The sequence below is a fragment of the Solanum pennellii genome, chromosome 4, assembly GCF_001406875.1.
Source record: "Solanum pennellii chromosome 4, SPENNV200".
Taxonomy (NCBI): domain Eukaryota; kingdom Viridiplantae; phylum Streptophyta; class Magnoliopsida; order Solanales; family Solanaceae; genus Solanum; species Solanum pennellii.
This window is the reverse complement of record NC_028640.1, coordinates 76,461,271-76,475,429: the sequence shown is the minus strand read 5'-3', so window position 1 is coordinate 76,475,429 and position 14,159 is coordinate 76,461,271. Positions and strand designations below refer to the sequence as shown.

General features: G+C 30.8%; 3 protein-coding genes across 4 annotated transcripts; 2 read left to right on the top strand and 1 right to left on the bottom strand.

Annotated features, from left to right (window-relative positions):
* The first annotated feature begins 1,885 nt into the window (after positions 1-1,885).
* LOC107017126 (uncharacterized protein At1g76070) lies at positions 1,886-2,923 on the top strand. Its single transcript, XM_015217399.2, has one exon. The coding sequence runs from the start codon at positions 1,996-1,998 to the stop codon at positions 2,713-2,715; it is 720 nt and encodes a 239-aa protein (XP_015072885.1). The 5' UTR covers positions 1,886-1,995; the 3' UTR covers positions 2,716-2,923.
* Positions 2,924-7,921: 4,998 nt separating this feature from the next.
* Positions 7,922-10,490, bottom strand: LOC107015949 (pentatricopeptide repeat-containing protein At1g20300, mitochondrial). Its single transcript, XM_015216401.2, has 2 exons — positions 8,689-10,490; positions 7,922-8,267 (listed from the first exon to the last, which is right to left on the bottom strand). Exon 1 carries the CDS (start codon positions 10,381-10,383, stop codon positions 8,752-8,754), a length of 1,632 nt encoding a protein of 543 aa, XP_015071887.1. The 5' UTR covers positions 10,384-10,490; the 3' UTR covers positions 7,922-8,267; positions 8,689-8,751.
* Positions 10,491-11,081: 591 nt separating this feature from the next.
* On the top strand, positions 11,082-14,138 carry LOC107016215. Of its 2 annotated transcripts, none has more exons than XM_015216708.2 (3): positions 11,082-11,255; positions 12,201-12,724; positions 13,909-14,138. In XM_015216708.2, the coding sequence occupies exon 2, from the start codon at positions 12,244-12,246 to the stop codon at positions 12,715-12,717; it is 474 nt and encodes a 157-aa protein (XP_015072194.1). In that variant the 5' UTR covers positions 11,082-11,255; positions 12,201-12,243; the 3' UTR covers positions 12,718-12,724; positions 13,909-14,138. The 2 variants fall into 2 exon arrangements, with proteins under 2 accessions (XP_015072194.1, XP_015072195.1); XM_015216709.2 differs by having other exon boundaries at positions 11,083-11,255; positions 12,224-12,724.
* Positions 14,139-14,159: the final 21 nt, after the last annotated feature.

Here is a 14,159-nt window from a genome sequence, read left to right as displayed (position 1 = left end):
CCACCACCACCCCAAAAAAATAATAATTTTGATTTTAAAAAATATTTTCAATGTCATAAATTATTTTTTACTCTAGTAAAAATAAAAGATGTCTCAAAAAAAAATTTCTCATTCATAAATCAAACACTAAAAATCATTTTCGGAAAATATTTTCCACTCACCAACCAAACATGAGAAAATAAGTCCAAAATCTACTTATTTTCCAAGAAAACATTTTCTAGGAAAACATTTTCCATGGAAAATATTTTCCTCCATACCAAACACACCCTTAGTTGAATCATCTAGCTTGAAATGATCTTATTCAAAGCGCACGAAAAATCTTTAACTTAAAAAAATGTAAAGGATGGGAAGAGAGTGAAATATTATTGAGGTGGTGAGTTCTATCATTACATGACTCAACTAGAGCTCTTTCTAATGTTCTAGTCGAGTCATGTGATGATATTATATCGCAATAGGTAATTAGGTGCTTATCGAACAGCGGAACCGGAGTTAAGGTTACTTACTAAAATTTGTTGAGAAATGTTGAGGTTATTTATATTTTTTCACTGGGATTTGTTCATGAGACAATCATCATGAATTTAAGTTTGTATTTGTATTACAGATATCTTTTTTCGAAAAATTACTTAAAGAAAATTGTGAAAAACATATTGATAAGAAAATATTTTTCATACATATATATTAAATTTTACATATTCCTCACAAAAATTCTAGTTTTATCACTAATATTACATACAATTTTGATTATAATTTTATATCTAGAATTCACCTTGGCCACTAAACGTTATGACAAAGGAGGTTTTGATTATTCATTATTTTAGTTCTATCCAATCAAATAGTAATAAATTAAGCAATTAGGTAAGCTTCATTAATGATAAATAAATTGAATTTATATTTAAACAAATCAGAAGCATGATATAATATAATATAATTTGAGATTGAGTCGTTCTTTTTATTGTTGTTGTTGTATATATTATGTTACGTGACACTAATTCTCTAGCTATCCAAAAGAGAAAAAGTAAAACAAAGATTAAGAAAATGCTTAGGATTTAACTTGATAAGTTTAACAGGTCAATTAATGTACTAATTAATTAGCAACGGCAACTTGTATTGGACAACAACTCCTAGTATGTCGGCGAAAGTTGATTTAGCACGTAGTTTCACACCTTTTAAGATTTTGAATTAACGTTATTAAAAATAGTTATTTTTAATTTTTTATTTTACATTTTATCTTTACAATTTATACTTTTAAAAGTGTAAGAATGTTTCTAAAACAATAAATTAGTAAAACTGTTCTTTCTTATTTATAATTACATAAAAGATATATGAAGAAAAAAATAAACAATTAATATGAAACGAACACAATAATAAATACTTAGTTTTGAACTATTAATTGCTTTGCTTAATGAAGTGAACAAGAAACAAGAAAGATCTCATGTTCAAATTTAACTAGGCAAAGAATATTAAGTATATCTTCCAATTTGCTCAAGTTTAATTTTAGTAGGATAGAGCTGTTTAATACCTATTTTAGTCAAATAATCTAAAGAATATTAAAATTTATAAAAATTAGCGTTGAAAATTTGTAAACTTAATATTTAAAATTCAATTCTAAAACGTGTAAGTTGATTGAATACAAAATATCAACAATAATTATGGTCTAGTTTCACAGGCAATATACTAGAGTTACAGATCTTACCTCTATCTCACCGAGACAAAAACATTAATATTTTCAAAAGCTTTATATTTATGAAAATTTTCCACAAAATAAAATAAAATAAAATCTTATTTATTACACTGATTTGTCCTGTGGTTTTGCTTAGTCAATATTTATCTATTTTTGACTCTTTAGACATTTTCTCAGTCAATAATCCAGTCCTTACCCCCTATATAAACCCAACCTAAACATCTCAAATTTAATCATTTCAACACCAAAAAAGCTAAGATATTTTTCTTCTTCATATCAACCAACACCAACAAAAAAGTTCAAAAAATTGTACAATGGATAAGGAAAAACCCAGCAAGCCAAAGAAAAACATGATTTTGAAATTTTTACCAAAAGCAGCAGCAGCAACCGTTATATTCCAAAACCACCCTTTTAGTCCAGGTAGAGATAAAAGATTACATCATAATCACAAAGGATTTTCTGGTCCAATTATATCAATAATTCCAGCTGAAGCGAGAATTAGAAAATCGAATAGCGAAACAAAGGAAGAAGAACCAACATCACCAAAAGTTTCGTGCATTGGTCAGATCAAACAGAGGAAGAAACTCAATAAACCCAGGAAAATTGAATGCCCAAAATCACTCGAAAAAAAATCATCCAATTTTAGAAAAATCTTTCAAAGACGGAGAAAAAATGATGTTGATAAAAATGAAACAAATATGAGATGCGAGGTACAAAACAGAGCAACACCCTGTTTGAGTCAAATGAGGAAATATGCTAGTGGTCGTGAAGGTAATTTATCGAATTTCGATTGGAAAAATGTGCAGATTACACCTGATGATCATCGGAAATATTATTCCGATGATGATGGAGACGATTATCATCGCGACGGAGATGAAGATGAAGATGAAGATGAGGTAATAATTCCATTTTCAGCTCCAATTTTAATAGGAAGAGATAATAGACCAAATTTTACTTTGGAGCCAAAAAAGGAAATTAATTTATGGAAAAGAAGAACTATGACTAAACCAAATCCTCTTCAATTGAAGAAATAAGTTTTGTTTAGTTGATTTAAGCTTATAATTAGTTTACAAATCATCATATTGTAAACTATGTTACTCGAATCTTGAATCTGATACAGGTGTAATAATATTTTTAAAGAATTCAATTATTCAAGTAATATAGTTTAGTTTAACATGTTTTATTTTTATGAAGTCCTGTATATATATTCATGTTACGATTAAAGCTTGTTCTTTTCATTGATTCGTTGTTCTTGATTTATTTCATCTCATACTTAATTTACTTGTAAATGATTTTGCTTGAATCTTTCAAAAATATAGAGATACGTGAATTTAAAAATAAAATAAAATCGTAATATATATTTTTAAAAAATTTGAGAAATAAAAATGGTAAATGAAATATATTATTTTGAATCGAGTTTGGTGATAGAATTTCGGGTGAACGTATCCTTCGAGATAGAACTAAAAAAAAATTGTAGTAACCTTGTGGTCACGTTCTTAATTCAAAATTGGAACAAAAAAAAGTCGTCTATTATCAATCCTAGTATTAATTAGGGGGGAAAATCAAAATTAGAACAACAATAAAAAGCCGCCTAATATCACCCTACTATTAAATGAAGAAAAAATGCACTAGAAAAAGGATTTTATAAAATCTTATGGGGAGCATCAAAAGGATTATGTAGTACACGATCCAAATATAATTAAAGTTTCTTTTAAATATCGAATTAAAGAAAATGTTATTTTAACCGGACACGTAATATTTTTGGTACATACACGTAATTGATATGTGTATGCTCACACTTCACATCTAACAACAAGTTTTGTTTGGTGGCAACTATTATTATGCAGTTTCTGGGTAGGGTCCAAATAAGCAGCCAAAATTGATTTTGGACCGTAGTTTTCAAAGATATTTCACATATTCTTTAATGTTGTACTGATAATTTGTTAGAGCATATTTTTGATTTTTTTTAGTTTTGTTTGGTGTATAAAATTTTTGCACGTTTAAAAATATACATTTACATGTAATTACTAAAGTTTTATATCCTTTATTTGTCCAAGATTGATAACAATCCTATGTATGATTTGATTGCGCTTTGTTTCTCTCAAGAATTATCTTTATTAAACTCACATTTATTCGTAAAATGAATATAATATGGCTTTTTCTAAGGTTAAAATTTTAAAATATGATGTATTTTGGCTATTTAGCATTCAAAACTTATTGATTCGATTAAGGAAATCCATATCGAAAAGTATAGCATACGAAATAAACATAATGTCATTTGTAATATCAAATTTGAGACTGACAATTAAAACTGAAGAAACATTTATCATATCTTAAAATGGTAGATGTTGTAGAGTTTGATACATGTATATAGTTATTATTAAGAAAAAGACGTGTATATTGATGTAATAAAGTCAATTACAATCTAATAGCTGCAGAATTTCTAAGCATATTACGTAATGTGAACTATTAGACAAAATTTATATAACTCATGAATATATACTCATATTATATAATTATATACAAGAAGGGCATAATATATATAAATAAATAAAAAATTGAACCTTACATGTAATATAAGTAATGTAACGTGGAAGCAGCTACTACCATTTAATTGATGCCTTCTGATTTACAATTCCTTTGGTTTTTAAATAATAAATTAGAAAAAATAATAATGGTTGATTGTTTACGTTTACTTGGTTAACTCTTAATAATTATAAAACCAACAATGGCATTGACCTACTACGAGATTTTATAATTAAAAATAAGTTCGACTAGCTGTCAATTTCGTGTGGGTGATGATCGTAGGGACGGATCTATAAGAATAGTTATAAATTCACGTGAATATATTGGATTATTTTTATATTTATAAATATTTGACTATAAAAAATATTATTATCATATATTATTAACTTAAAATCGTTATAACAGTGGAATGTATGATAAGTCGATAATTAAATTAAAGTGACAACTCTTTCTTTCAATTTGTATTAGTTGGTTGTCCATACGAATCTATAGTGTAGTTTTATGAATTTATATGTGTACACACATAATTGTAAATTATATTATTATTATTATTACAATATAACGTTAATATAATATTATTATAGAAATACATAAATTTTATAATCCGTCTTTAATCTTGGGAATGGTGGGAGAAGAATAGAATCTAATTACAATTTTATGGGAAAACTTTGGGATAAGAGGAGAATATTGGATCTCGAAACAATTAGAACAAAGTTTTTTAAGGATTCTCCTATTGACCCGCTTCCATTATTGTATTTGATTATTTTAACTTTGTAAGTAAAAAATAAAAATAAAAATATAGTTCAAAATTTATAAATTAAAAGTTCGAATTCTTATATTATCAAAATTCCAACGAATCAATTTTTTTTTATCTAGATTTAAGATTTTATCTAAGTGTTCTTGTAAGTCTAATACATAAAAATTTTGATCTCGAGGAAAATAAAAATATCGTTAATCAGAATGGAATAATGAATATTACACCCAAAGACCTTAAGATGGTCTTTTGACTCTCGTTTACCTCATAAGAAAACCTTCAACATCGAAATTCAAAAGTAAAAAAATTGTTATATTTGAAGTTTTTTATTCCTAGGACAAGTGAAGTTAAAAGATTCAACATCGCTCACCTCAAAATCATTCTCGTAAATCACCCCTTTGATATTGCACAGTTAATAAATAAATAACACGAGATCCTTTAATTAATTACTCCGTCCGTTTCATATTAGTTAATTACTATTACTACTTACTGTCAATTCATGTTCCTCTCTAATTAATATGATTAGTAAAAAAATCCAATACTTGATGTATCTAAATTTTCTTAATTACTATACCTTGAAGGTAAGTTACAAGTTCATTTAATTGCATTATTTATACTCCATATAACTTTCACATATACCATCATCAATAAATGAATATGTCAAGTGAAAAGACAAAAAATATCTCTATTGTTCTAATTTGCTTCATTTCACTAATTGTATTTTCATGTTTTTTTGAGGTTTCTTATGCCATAAATTACATAAAATTTCCATCACCTCCAAATGTTGAGACTAAAAATCAACCAAAAATTCCAGCAAATCCTTACACAAGAGGCTGCAGTCCTTTAACTCGTTGTCGTGATGGTAATTTGAGCCACACTCCGGGTGATGGCAACTAATTCTCGAATCTCGAGTTCTAGCTCAGAGAAAGCAACGTTACAATAAGTCAATAACGAACTTTTAATAATTTGTTCTATTGAATTTGAAATTTTTTCGTTTATCAATAACAAAATCGACATGACAAGTTGGTTCTTGATTTATTTATTGGTGCATCTTTTTTTTTTCCAGATAAATTTTAAATCGACCCCTTATTTTTAGGTTTAGATTCAATATCATCTTTGTTCCTACATGAAGCATTAACGATCCTCCATGTTCATATACTAAATCGTGGACAAAATAAAACGTTAAAAATAAACAATAATTAGTAAAAGGACCAGAAATATATCAATATTGCAAATATAAGGAACTACCAATGCATCGCTAATTTTTGTTAAAATTTTAAGTAATTAACCACAAATTGTTTTGAGACCAAGGAATAACAAATATTAGTCTCTATCAAATTTTCTACGGAATTCCTCGAAATTCGTACTACCTTAGTCTATTTTTACGTATTAATAGAATTGAACATTTACGACTAGTTAGTATAAATATTAACGAACTTTTAATATCCATATACACCAAAATAACATATCGAAGAAATGGCTTCAACAAGTGGAAACAAAACCATTAATGTTGTTATTGTTCTTTGCTTCATTTTACTTATCGCATTTTCAAGTTCCGCAAAGGATGTTTCTGATAGTAAAAAACATATAAAGTTTCCACCAAACCAAAGTACTAGCGGTGAAAAATCACAAAATCCACCTAATCATTATCACAGAGGATGCAGTGCTATAAAACGTTGCCGCAAAGACGTAGATAGCCTACCCTAAAAAAGTTGATTCACGTAATTATTATATATACGTTGAAAATGTAAGAAATATCTATAGTATCAATATAATTGATATATATGATATTGACGATTTATTCAAAGAGTTATGTATCAATTTATGTGAAATAAACATGAGGAATTAATAAATCATTTGCTTCTTCGATTATACATGAATAATTGGTTTCTCCTCGATCTCTATAGTAACATACGCATTCTTATAACCAAATTAGTCAATCAATTTCGATGTTTATTTTTTATTTTGGGAAGAAATTTAAATGTGCGCTCTTTATTCGACTACACATATCAAATTATATTTTCAAAATTTAATTATCGCGCAAGGTGAATGAATAATTATTAAGCCCACAAAAGCATCTGATTTAAGCGCCAAAAATTGAACGCCCCAAGTAAATTAAATCATCTGATGGAAAAAAAGTAAAAACAAATAATTTTTTTCTTTATCTTCTTTTACTTCAAATGGATTTATAAACTACATTCAAATATAGGAAGTTATTGGCATTCTACTTTAAAAAATGTACTCCAAATGTATGATATTACTTTTGATATTCTACTTATTGGTTAAAAAAAAAATAGCATCGCTAAAGATTAGAATTTGAAAAAATATTAGGTTAACTTTGACAATTTCTTAAAAGATCACCTAAGTATTTGTATTTGTAAATGATAGAAATAGGTTGAGTCAGACTGAGAAACTGTGAATAATACATGTCGGTCGAGTCGGATTGAGAACTTGTGTATAATACGTGTAGGTCGAGTCGAGAATTTGTGAATGATAAAGATATAGATCGAGTGGTATGGTGAGTTTTTGAATGATAAAGATAAGTGAATTTTTGAATGATAAAGATACATGTAGGTTGATTCGGATTGAGAATTTGTGAATAATACGTGTAGGTCGAGTCGAATTGAAAATTTGTGAATGATATAAGTTAAAGAGTTCTCAAAATATTTTTATTTCTGTTGTAGAATATACGCTCTTTTACTTGTACTAGCTATTTTTCTTTCAGACGTATATTTTCTTATCATTTTGGTGAAACATACATTTGTAATAAAATGAGGTTTCAATACAAAAACTAAAGCTAGCAACGTCGAATCGATTAAATTTTGAATAATATAGATCTTTAAAATTTTAAGTCAACCTCTATTTTTTAGTATCAAAATTTTGAGGAACCACAAAACATTATGAGAAAAGGGAATAAAAAATATCTTTATCCAAATAAATATCAATGGAATTCCTCAAAATTCGTACTACCTTAGGCTATTTTTACCTATTATTAATATTAATAGAATTGAACATTAGTATAAATATTAACGAATTTTTAGTCTCTAATATCCACACAAAAAAAAACATAACCAAGAAAATGGCTTCAACAAGTGGAAACAAAAACATTAACGTTGTTATTGTCCTTTGCTTCATTTTACTTGTCGCATTTTCAAGCTCTGCAGAGGTTTCAGGCAGCAAAAGATACATAAAATTTCCACCAAATCTTAGTGTTGGAGCTAAAAAAACAAAAACTCCAGCTAATCATCATCACAGAGGCTGCAGTCGTTTAGATCGTTGCCGCGGCTAGCGATTCAGATGAGCCCCCTGAAAAGGTCCGATCCAACGGATTAATTAAGTTATATACGTTGACAATGTAAAGATTATTTACACTATCAATATAATTTGACATGTCATTTATGCAATGTACTATGCTAAACTTTATATTTCAAGATAAGTGTATTCAAACATCTGATCATTCTTTGACTTACATAGCAAGAAGAAGCAAAATCTTGAACAATGTACTCGAAAATTTAGAAGGGAAAACATCCCGATAGAGTTAAAGTCTATACTGCAAGATCAAATACTCTCTAATGTCTTTACCTTGCTTATCCGAGATCAACAGACGCGAGATATTTCTCATTAAGTTATCATTCAGCAGAAAGTAAAACGGTCTTCGCTTAACTTACTAAAAGGAAATGAATTCGCCACTAAGCAGTAAGTAGACAATAGTGAAGGAGTGGAGTACCAGTGCAAGATCGAAAAAGGCTTCTCCTCCAAGCTTTGATATGTTCTACATTCCAAACGCCTTTTACACAGAACGAGTAGCAAATCCCCGATCAACCATCTTCTCCACCAATTCTTCGTGTTTTCTTAGTTGTCCTGCCTTCCTTAATTGTTTTAGAACCATGTCATAAACCGATTCACTTGGTCTCAAGCACTTTTCCTCGATCATTTCTCTAAAATATTTATAAGCATTATTCCAATGTCCCATCCCACAGTACATGGAAATCAGAATCTTGAAAGTGTTCACGTTAGGTTCAACTTCATTCTCGTCCATTTCGTTTTTGATCTTGATAACCATGTCAGTAGATTTTGATTCTGCAAACATCTTCATCAATATATTGCACGTCACTGTATTAGGCTTACAGTTCAACTCCTTCATCTTGGCATACAATCGATGAGCAGCATTTACATCACGAGCCTTGGCAATGCACCTAAAAATAGGGTTAAAAGTAGAAGCATTTGGTTCACATCCTTTCTTAGCCATAACGTTTACCACCTTAAGAGCTTCATCACGATTCTCATCCCTACAACGAGCATCGATCAAAAAGTTATACGTGATAACATCAGGAGCGCACGATAGTCTCTTCATCTGATTATACACCTGGAGTACCTTCTCTGTTCTTCCTGCCTTCACATGGACACGCATAAGGTTATTAAACGTAATAGCATTAGGTTGACAACCAACATCAATCATCTCTGAAAAAACATCATAGGCACGAGTAGTTTGGCCCGACCTACACAATGCATCAATCACAATAGAATAAGTATAGACATTAGGCTGAATCCCTGCATCCTTCATATCTCGAAAAATCCTTTCTGCTTCGGATATATTACCTGCTCGACACCAACCATGAACCAAACTAGTGTATAACACAACATCAGCCTCGAATTTATCCTTCAAGCTGTCGAAAAACGATTGTGCTTCAGCTGCCCTTCTTTTCTTACACAAAATCCCTACAACTACAGAAAAAGCATTCCTATCTGGCTTACAATCATAATCCTCCATTCGATTAAACGTATGAACAGCTTCGGAAGCAAGACCAGCACGAACATAACGACGAATCAAAATCGAAAAGGTTTCGATTGGGATTTTGATATTTTTCAGTTTCATTGAATCAATCAAATGCCAAGCAACATCAAATTGACGTACCTTTCCAGCAAGATCAATCATTTCATTGTAAGGCTCGGGATTTAAGAAAGATCCACATGAATCACGAGCTGCAGCCCAATTGAAGAAAGCTAGAGCCTGTGAAAATGGGATACCATGGCGAACCGACCCGCATTTCTCGATAACCCGGCTGACGACCGGCGGGGAAATGGACCGGTTATCGGAGATACTAGAAAAATCGAAGGAGAGAGTTGGGAAAGTGATGTTAGGGTTTAAGGGAATTGAAGTGGGAGTAGCTGTAGGGTTTTTCCGATGATGGTCTTTGATTAAAGAATGAATCTTTTCAGCTATTTGAGCTTCTTCTTTAGATAAAACCTCAGTTCGGCATATGGGTCCCCCATTTTCATCTTTACCGTCGTCGCCGTCGCCGCAGAGGGCGATTTCTGAGGTTGAAACAGAGCTGAAGAATCTAAATTTGCTCTGAGAAGAGAATGAGCTGAGGAAATAGCTGCAGAAATTCAAGCGTACCATAGATTTCGTGACGGCCATGGATTCAGCTGTGTTCAGTAATTTGCTGCTAACTACCAAGTAACTGACCTATCTACCATCCCCAAACCCCACCCAACACTTCTTTTAAACCCTAATAATTTATTTTATTTAATTAAAATCATTATAGAAAAAAAAAACTAATCCAATTCTTTTTCGAATTAGAAATGGTTTTAATACTACTAAAATTAGAACAATATTTTTTTAAAAGAACCAATGTTAATTAATGGCGTTAAAATGATTGGGAGTCGAAGACGATATCATATAACTCAATGGAAAAGGTTTTACGTGAACCGTTTTTAAAATTTACTGATAATAATATTTTTTGATATTTGAGACGCTGAATTAAAATTTAAAAGTGTTTTCGTTCTGATATTTGCAATCACAAAATGATAGTATAGAATTACAAGTAGATATTTTAAATCTTTATATCTTATTTATGAAAATACTTAGTAATTTTATTATTCTATATAAATAATTTGTGCTATGCCTTCTTTTATTTATCCTTAGCTTAACTAAAATACACAAATAACTTAGTTTAAAAAAATCTTAATGTTATATTAATGATATATAACATACTTAATAGCAATATTAAAATGTATAATTAGCAAATTATATTTCTAATCAAAATTGATATGTCAAACTAACGAGAGTTGAGTAATAGAAAATAAGAAGTATTAATCTTGAAATTTTATATGAAATATGAACGGGTTGAATTTTTGACCCATTTTCAGACCCGAAATTGCCTACACTATTTTCCAATTTCTCTTCCCTCCGTAGAATGCTAACTGCCCAAAGTGTTCTTGCTAACAACAACAGATTCTTTCTCTCTTTCATTAATTCCAGACAGTAATTTGCAGATTTCTATGAAACAGGTTAGATCTCAAATGTTTTCTCTAATTAGGGCTCAAAATTACGTTCTTTCTTCATATTTTAATTATTTTTTTCTGCTCTGTACCTCTTTCTGAATGATATTGTGTTTGATTTAACTGAGATGTTGATTGCATTTTGTTTATTCACTTTTTATGTTCAATCATATTGAAACTGGATTGTAGGCTGTAACAAGTCAACTGTTAGAAAAAGTGCCAGGGAAGAATAAATTGTTGTCTTATGTGTTGGTGTTGCAACGGGAGTTTAGTGCATCGAGCTGCTTCTTTTATATTCTAATTCATCTTTTTGTTTTCTTTTAATGTGTGCCAAAGTTTGGTTTTTGCTGCTAACTTTCTTTTTTTTCTGTGGTGTTCAATAATATATTTGCTTTGAAATCTATGGTTAGCAACTTTTAAAACTTGAATTTTGATTATACTGAATGGAACGAGTATGTAGATTCTCCGTAGTCCACTCATTGTCTGACCTTGAGCTCTTTCTCGGCGCAGTGGCCAAATGAAAAAGAGAAGTCCTTTTTTTGGTTTCGTTGTATCTCTATTCCTATAGTGCATTGCAGTAGAAAGGTGTATTTAGTTCGATTGAAATTGCTTTTGTAAGATACATGCTAGCGTATTTGTTCCATCACATTGTATCTCGAGTACAATTTGTTTCTTATTTTATCCCAAAAAGGGGTCTTGAGAGTCAGTTGGAGTTTTTTCCATCACTTAGTATTTTGCATACCACAAGACATGCACCGCTTCTTTCACTTCTGTTCTCTTGCTGCTATCGTGTTTGATGGCATTCTTAAGAAACTCGAGACTGTTCTGTATGGATATTGGTACGTTTTGAAGAATCGTGTTTCTTACTTTAGATCATTTCTTTCAATTCACTTTGATCTACTGGCTTTTTCTTGTGAAATATGACAATTTGATAAAATATGCCTGCTTTTGAAGTCTTATTTCACTGCCCCTACCAGCCAAGTTCCTGAGGTGAAAGATGACTGCTAATATCCAAAAATTCCGAAATCTTTCAACTGCTATGAGCCATAGTTTCAAGTCAAGATGTCTCTTGCATCACTATCGTTTTCTGCACCATGGTCCAGACACTATGGAGGAATTATTGGATAGACATGTGGTCAAAAAGGAGAAGAGCCTTGATGATGATGAGAACGAGCTCCTCAATAGACAGCGACTCACTAGCAGTCGCCGTGAGGCTCTAAGTCTCTACCGAGATGTCATCCGTGCTACCCGGTTCTTCATGTGGGCCAACTCTCAAGGAAACCTGTGGCGTGATGTACTCAGAGAAAATGTCCGAAAGGAGTTTGAGGAGGCACGATTTGAGAGAGATCCAGAAGTCATCACCAGGTTGCTTATTGGAGGCCGGGATGCTCTGCAAGCTGCTTTGGATAAACTTGCTGAGAAACAAAAGCAAGAAATCGAAAAGCAACGTGGCAATTCAAATACTCCTTGATAGTCTGGTTAGTCAGATTTTTTCCCCCTCAATACACACCCATCAAAATATCAAGTTTTTCTCAGAACATTATCTACAAGATATATTACCACATACAGGATGACATTAACTTCAGTTTCTTTTAGCGTTGAGCATTATTTCAATTATTTTTTTGATAAGTTTGTTAGTGGAACTGATTAAGTGATTGGATAATCTGAAGTAGGATTCAAGTTAGATGCCGATTGGTCGACTTCTGGTACATACTTAAAATCTTTAATACAGATAAACAAACTACATTGGATATAAATGCATAACCGGAAACTAATAAATTTGTGTCCGTTTCAAAAGGTCGATGGATGACCACATAAATCAATCAGAAAAAGGTGAACTATAGCAATTTGATTTGTTGTGTGCCTTCCTCTCACTGCAATATCATGAATTTGTCCGAATGATAGCAATTTGTTATCTTTTTAGCCCTCTAAACTTGGTTTCCCAAGATCAACCCTTGTAGTTGAAGGTCAGGGTGAGTTCCCCTTTTACAAAGATTCTTTTCAAGTGCCTGTAAAATCAAGACGCAGTTTCAACGTTAATAAAAGAAAAAGGTTTGGAAGTTGGAACTATTGTCATTACTGCTAGACATGTTTATTTGATGAATGTATGTCTTGTTGCAATCAAACTTGATAGTGTCTACTATACAATACTAGTACTTTTCATTGCCTAGTTAGCAGAGCCAAATTGTAAATGTAGGTTGACATTCGAAAATTGAAGCTTTATTTTAGAGTAAATGGCTAGAATTAAAAGTAGACCAATGATATGGAGAATTAGAATCATGTTCACAAGCTCGCAAAGTTTGGTAATTGCTTGCAAATGAAAATTCAGTCCCCTCCTCAATAATAATAGGGTGATGTTACTGTTTGAAGCTTATTAGTGTCAATTTAACAATCAAAGTACTAGTGGGCTCAGGGGCAGAGCCAAGTAGGGGCAAGGGATTCTGCTGAAAGTTGCAAGGCTAAAATTATTTTTATGTATATATAGTAGATATTGAATCTTCTTTGCTTCTTTCATATTCTTGAACCCCTTTAGCGAAAATCCAAGCTCCATCACTACGTGGGCTGGGTTACTTTACAATATTGATATGCTATTCAATTCACTCTCCCTTCCACCCTTCTTTTCACCATTGTTCAATGATATTTAGCTATGCTAATTGTGCAGGTGTTATGAGATGTACAGTGATAGTTCAACAACCTTAACAAGTGAAGCTCTTTGGCACGGAGATTATGTAATACAAATGTAATCGTTGTAATCTTTGTTGAAGCTTATGAGTTCAGGATTCTAATTTTGTTAGAGCTAACGAATTTTAAATTGATAATTTGTATATATTCGTATGAACTCTCAAGACAAATCCTGGTTTCGTACTAAAGCTATTTGAGTTTTCACATCTATTCATAAGCAAAAGCATTAAT

Coding starts and splice junctions, on each gene's coding strand:
- LOC107017126 (XM_015217399.2), top strand. CDS start 1,996: ATGGATAAGGAAAAACCCAGCAAGCCAAAGAAAAACATGATTTTGAAA.
- LOC107015949 (XM_015216401.2), bottom strand. CDS start 10,383: ATGGCCGTCACGAAATCTATGGTACGCTTGAATTTCTGCAGCTATTTC.
- LOC107016215 (XM_015216708.2), top strand. CDS start 12,244: ATGACTGCTAATATCCAAAAATTCCGAAATCTTTCAACTGCTATGAGC.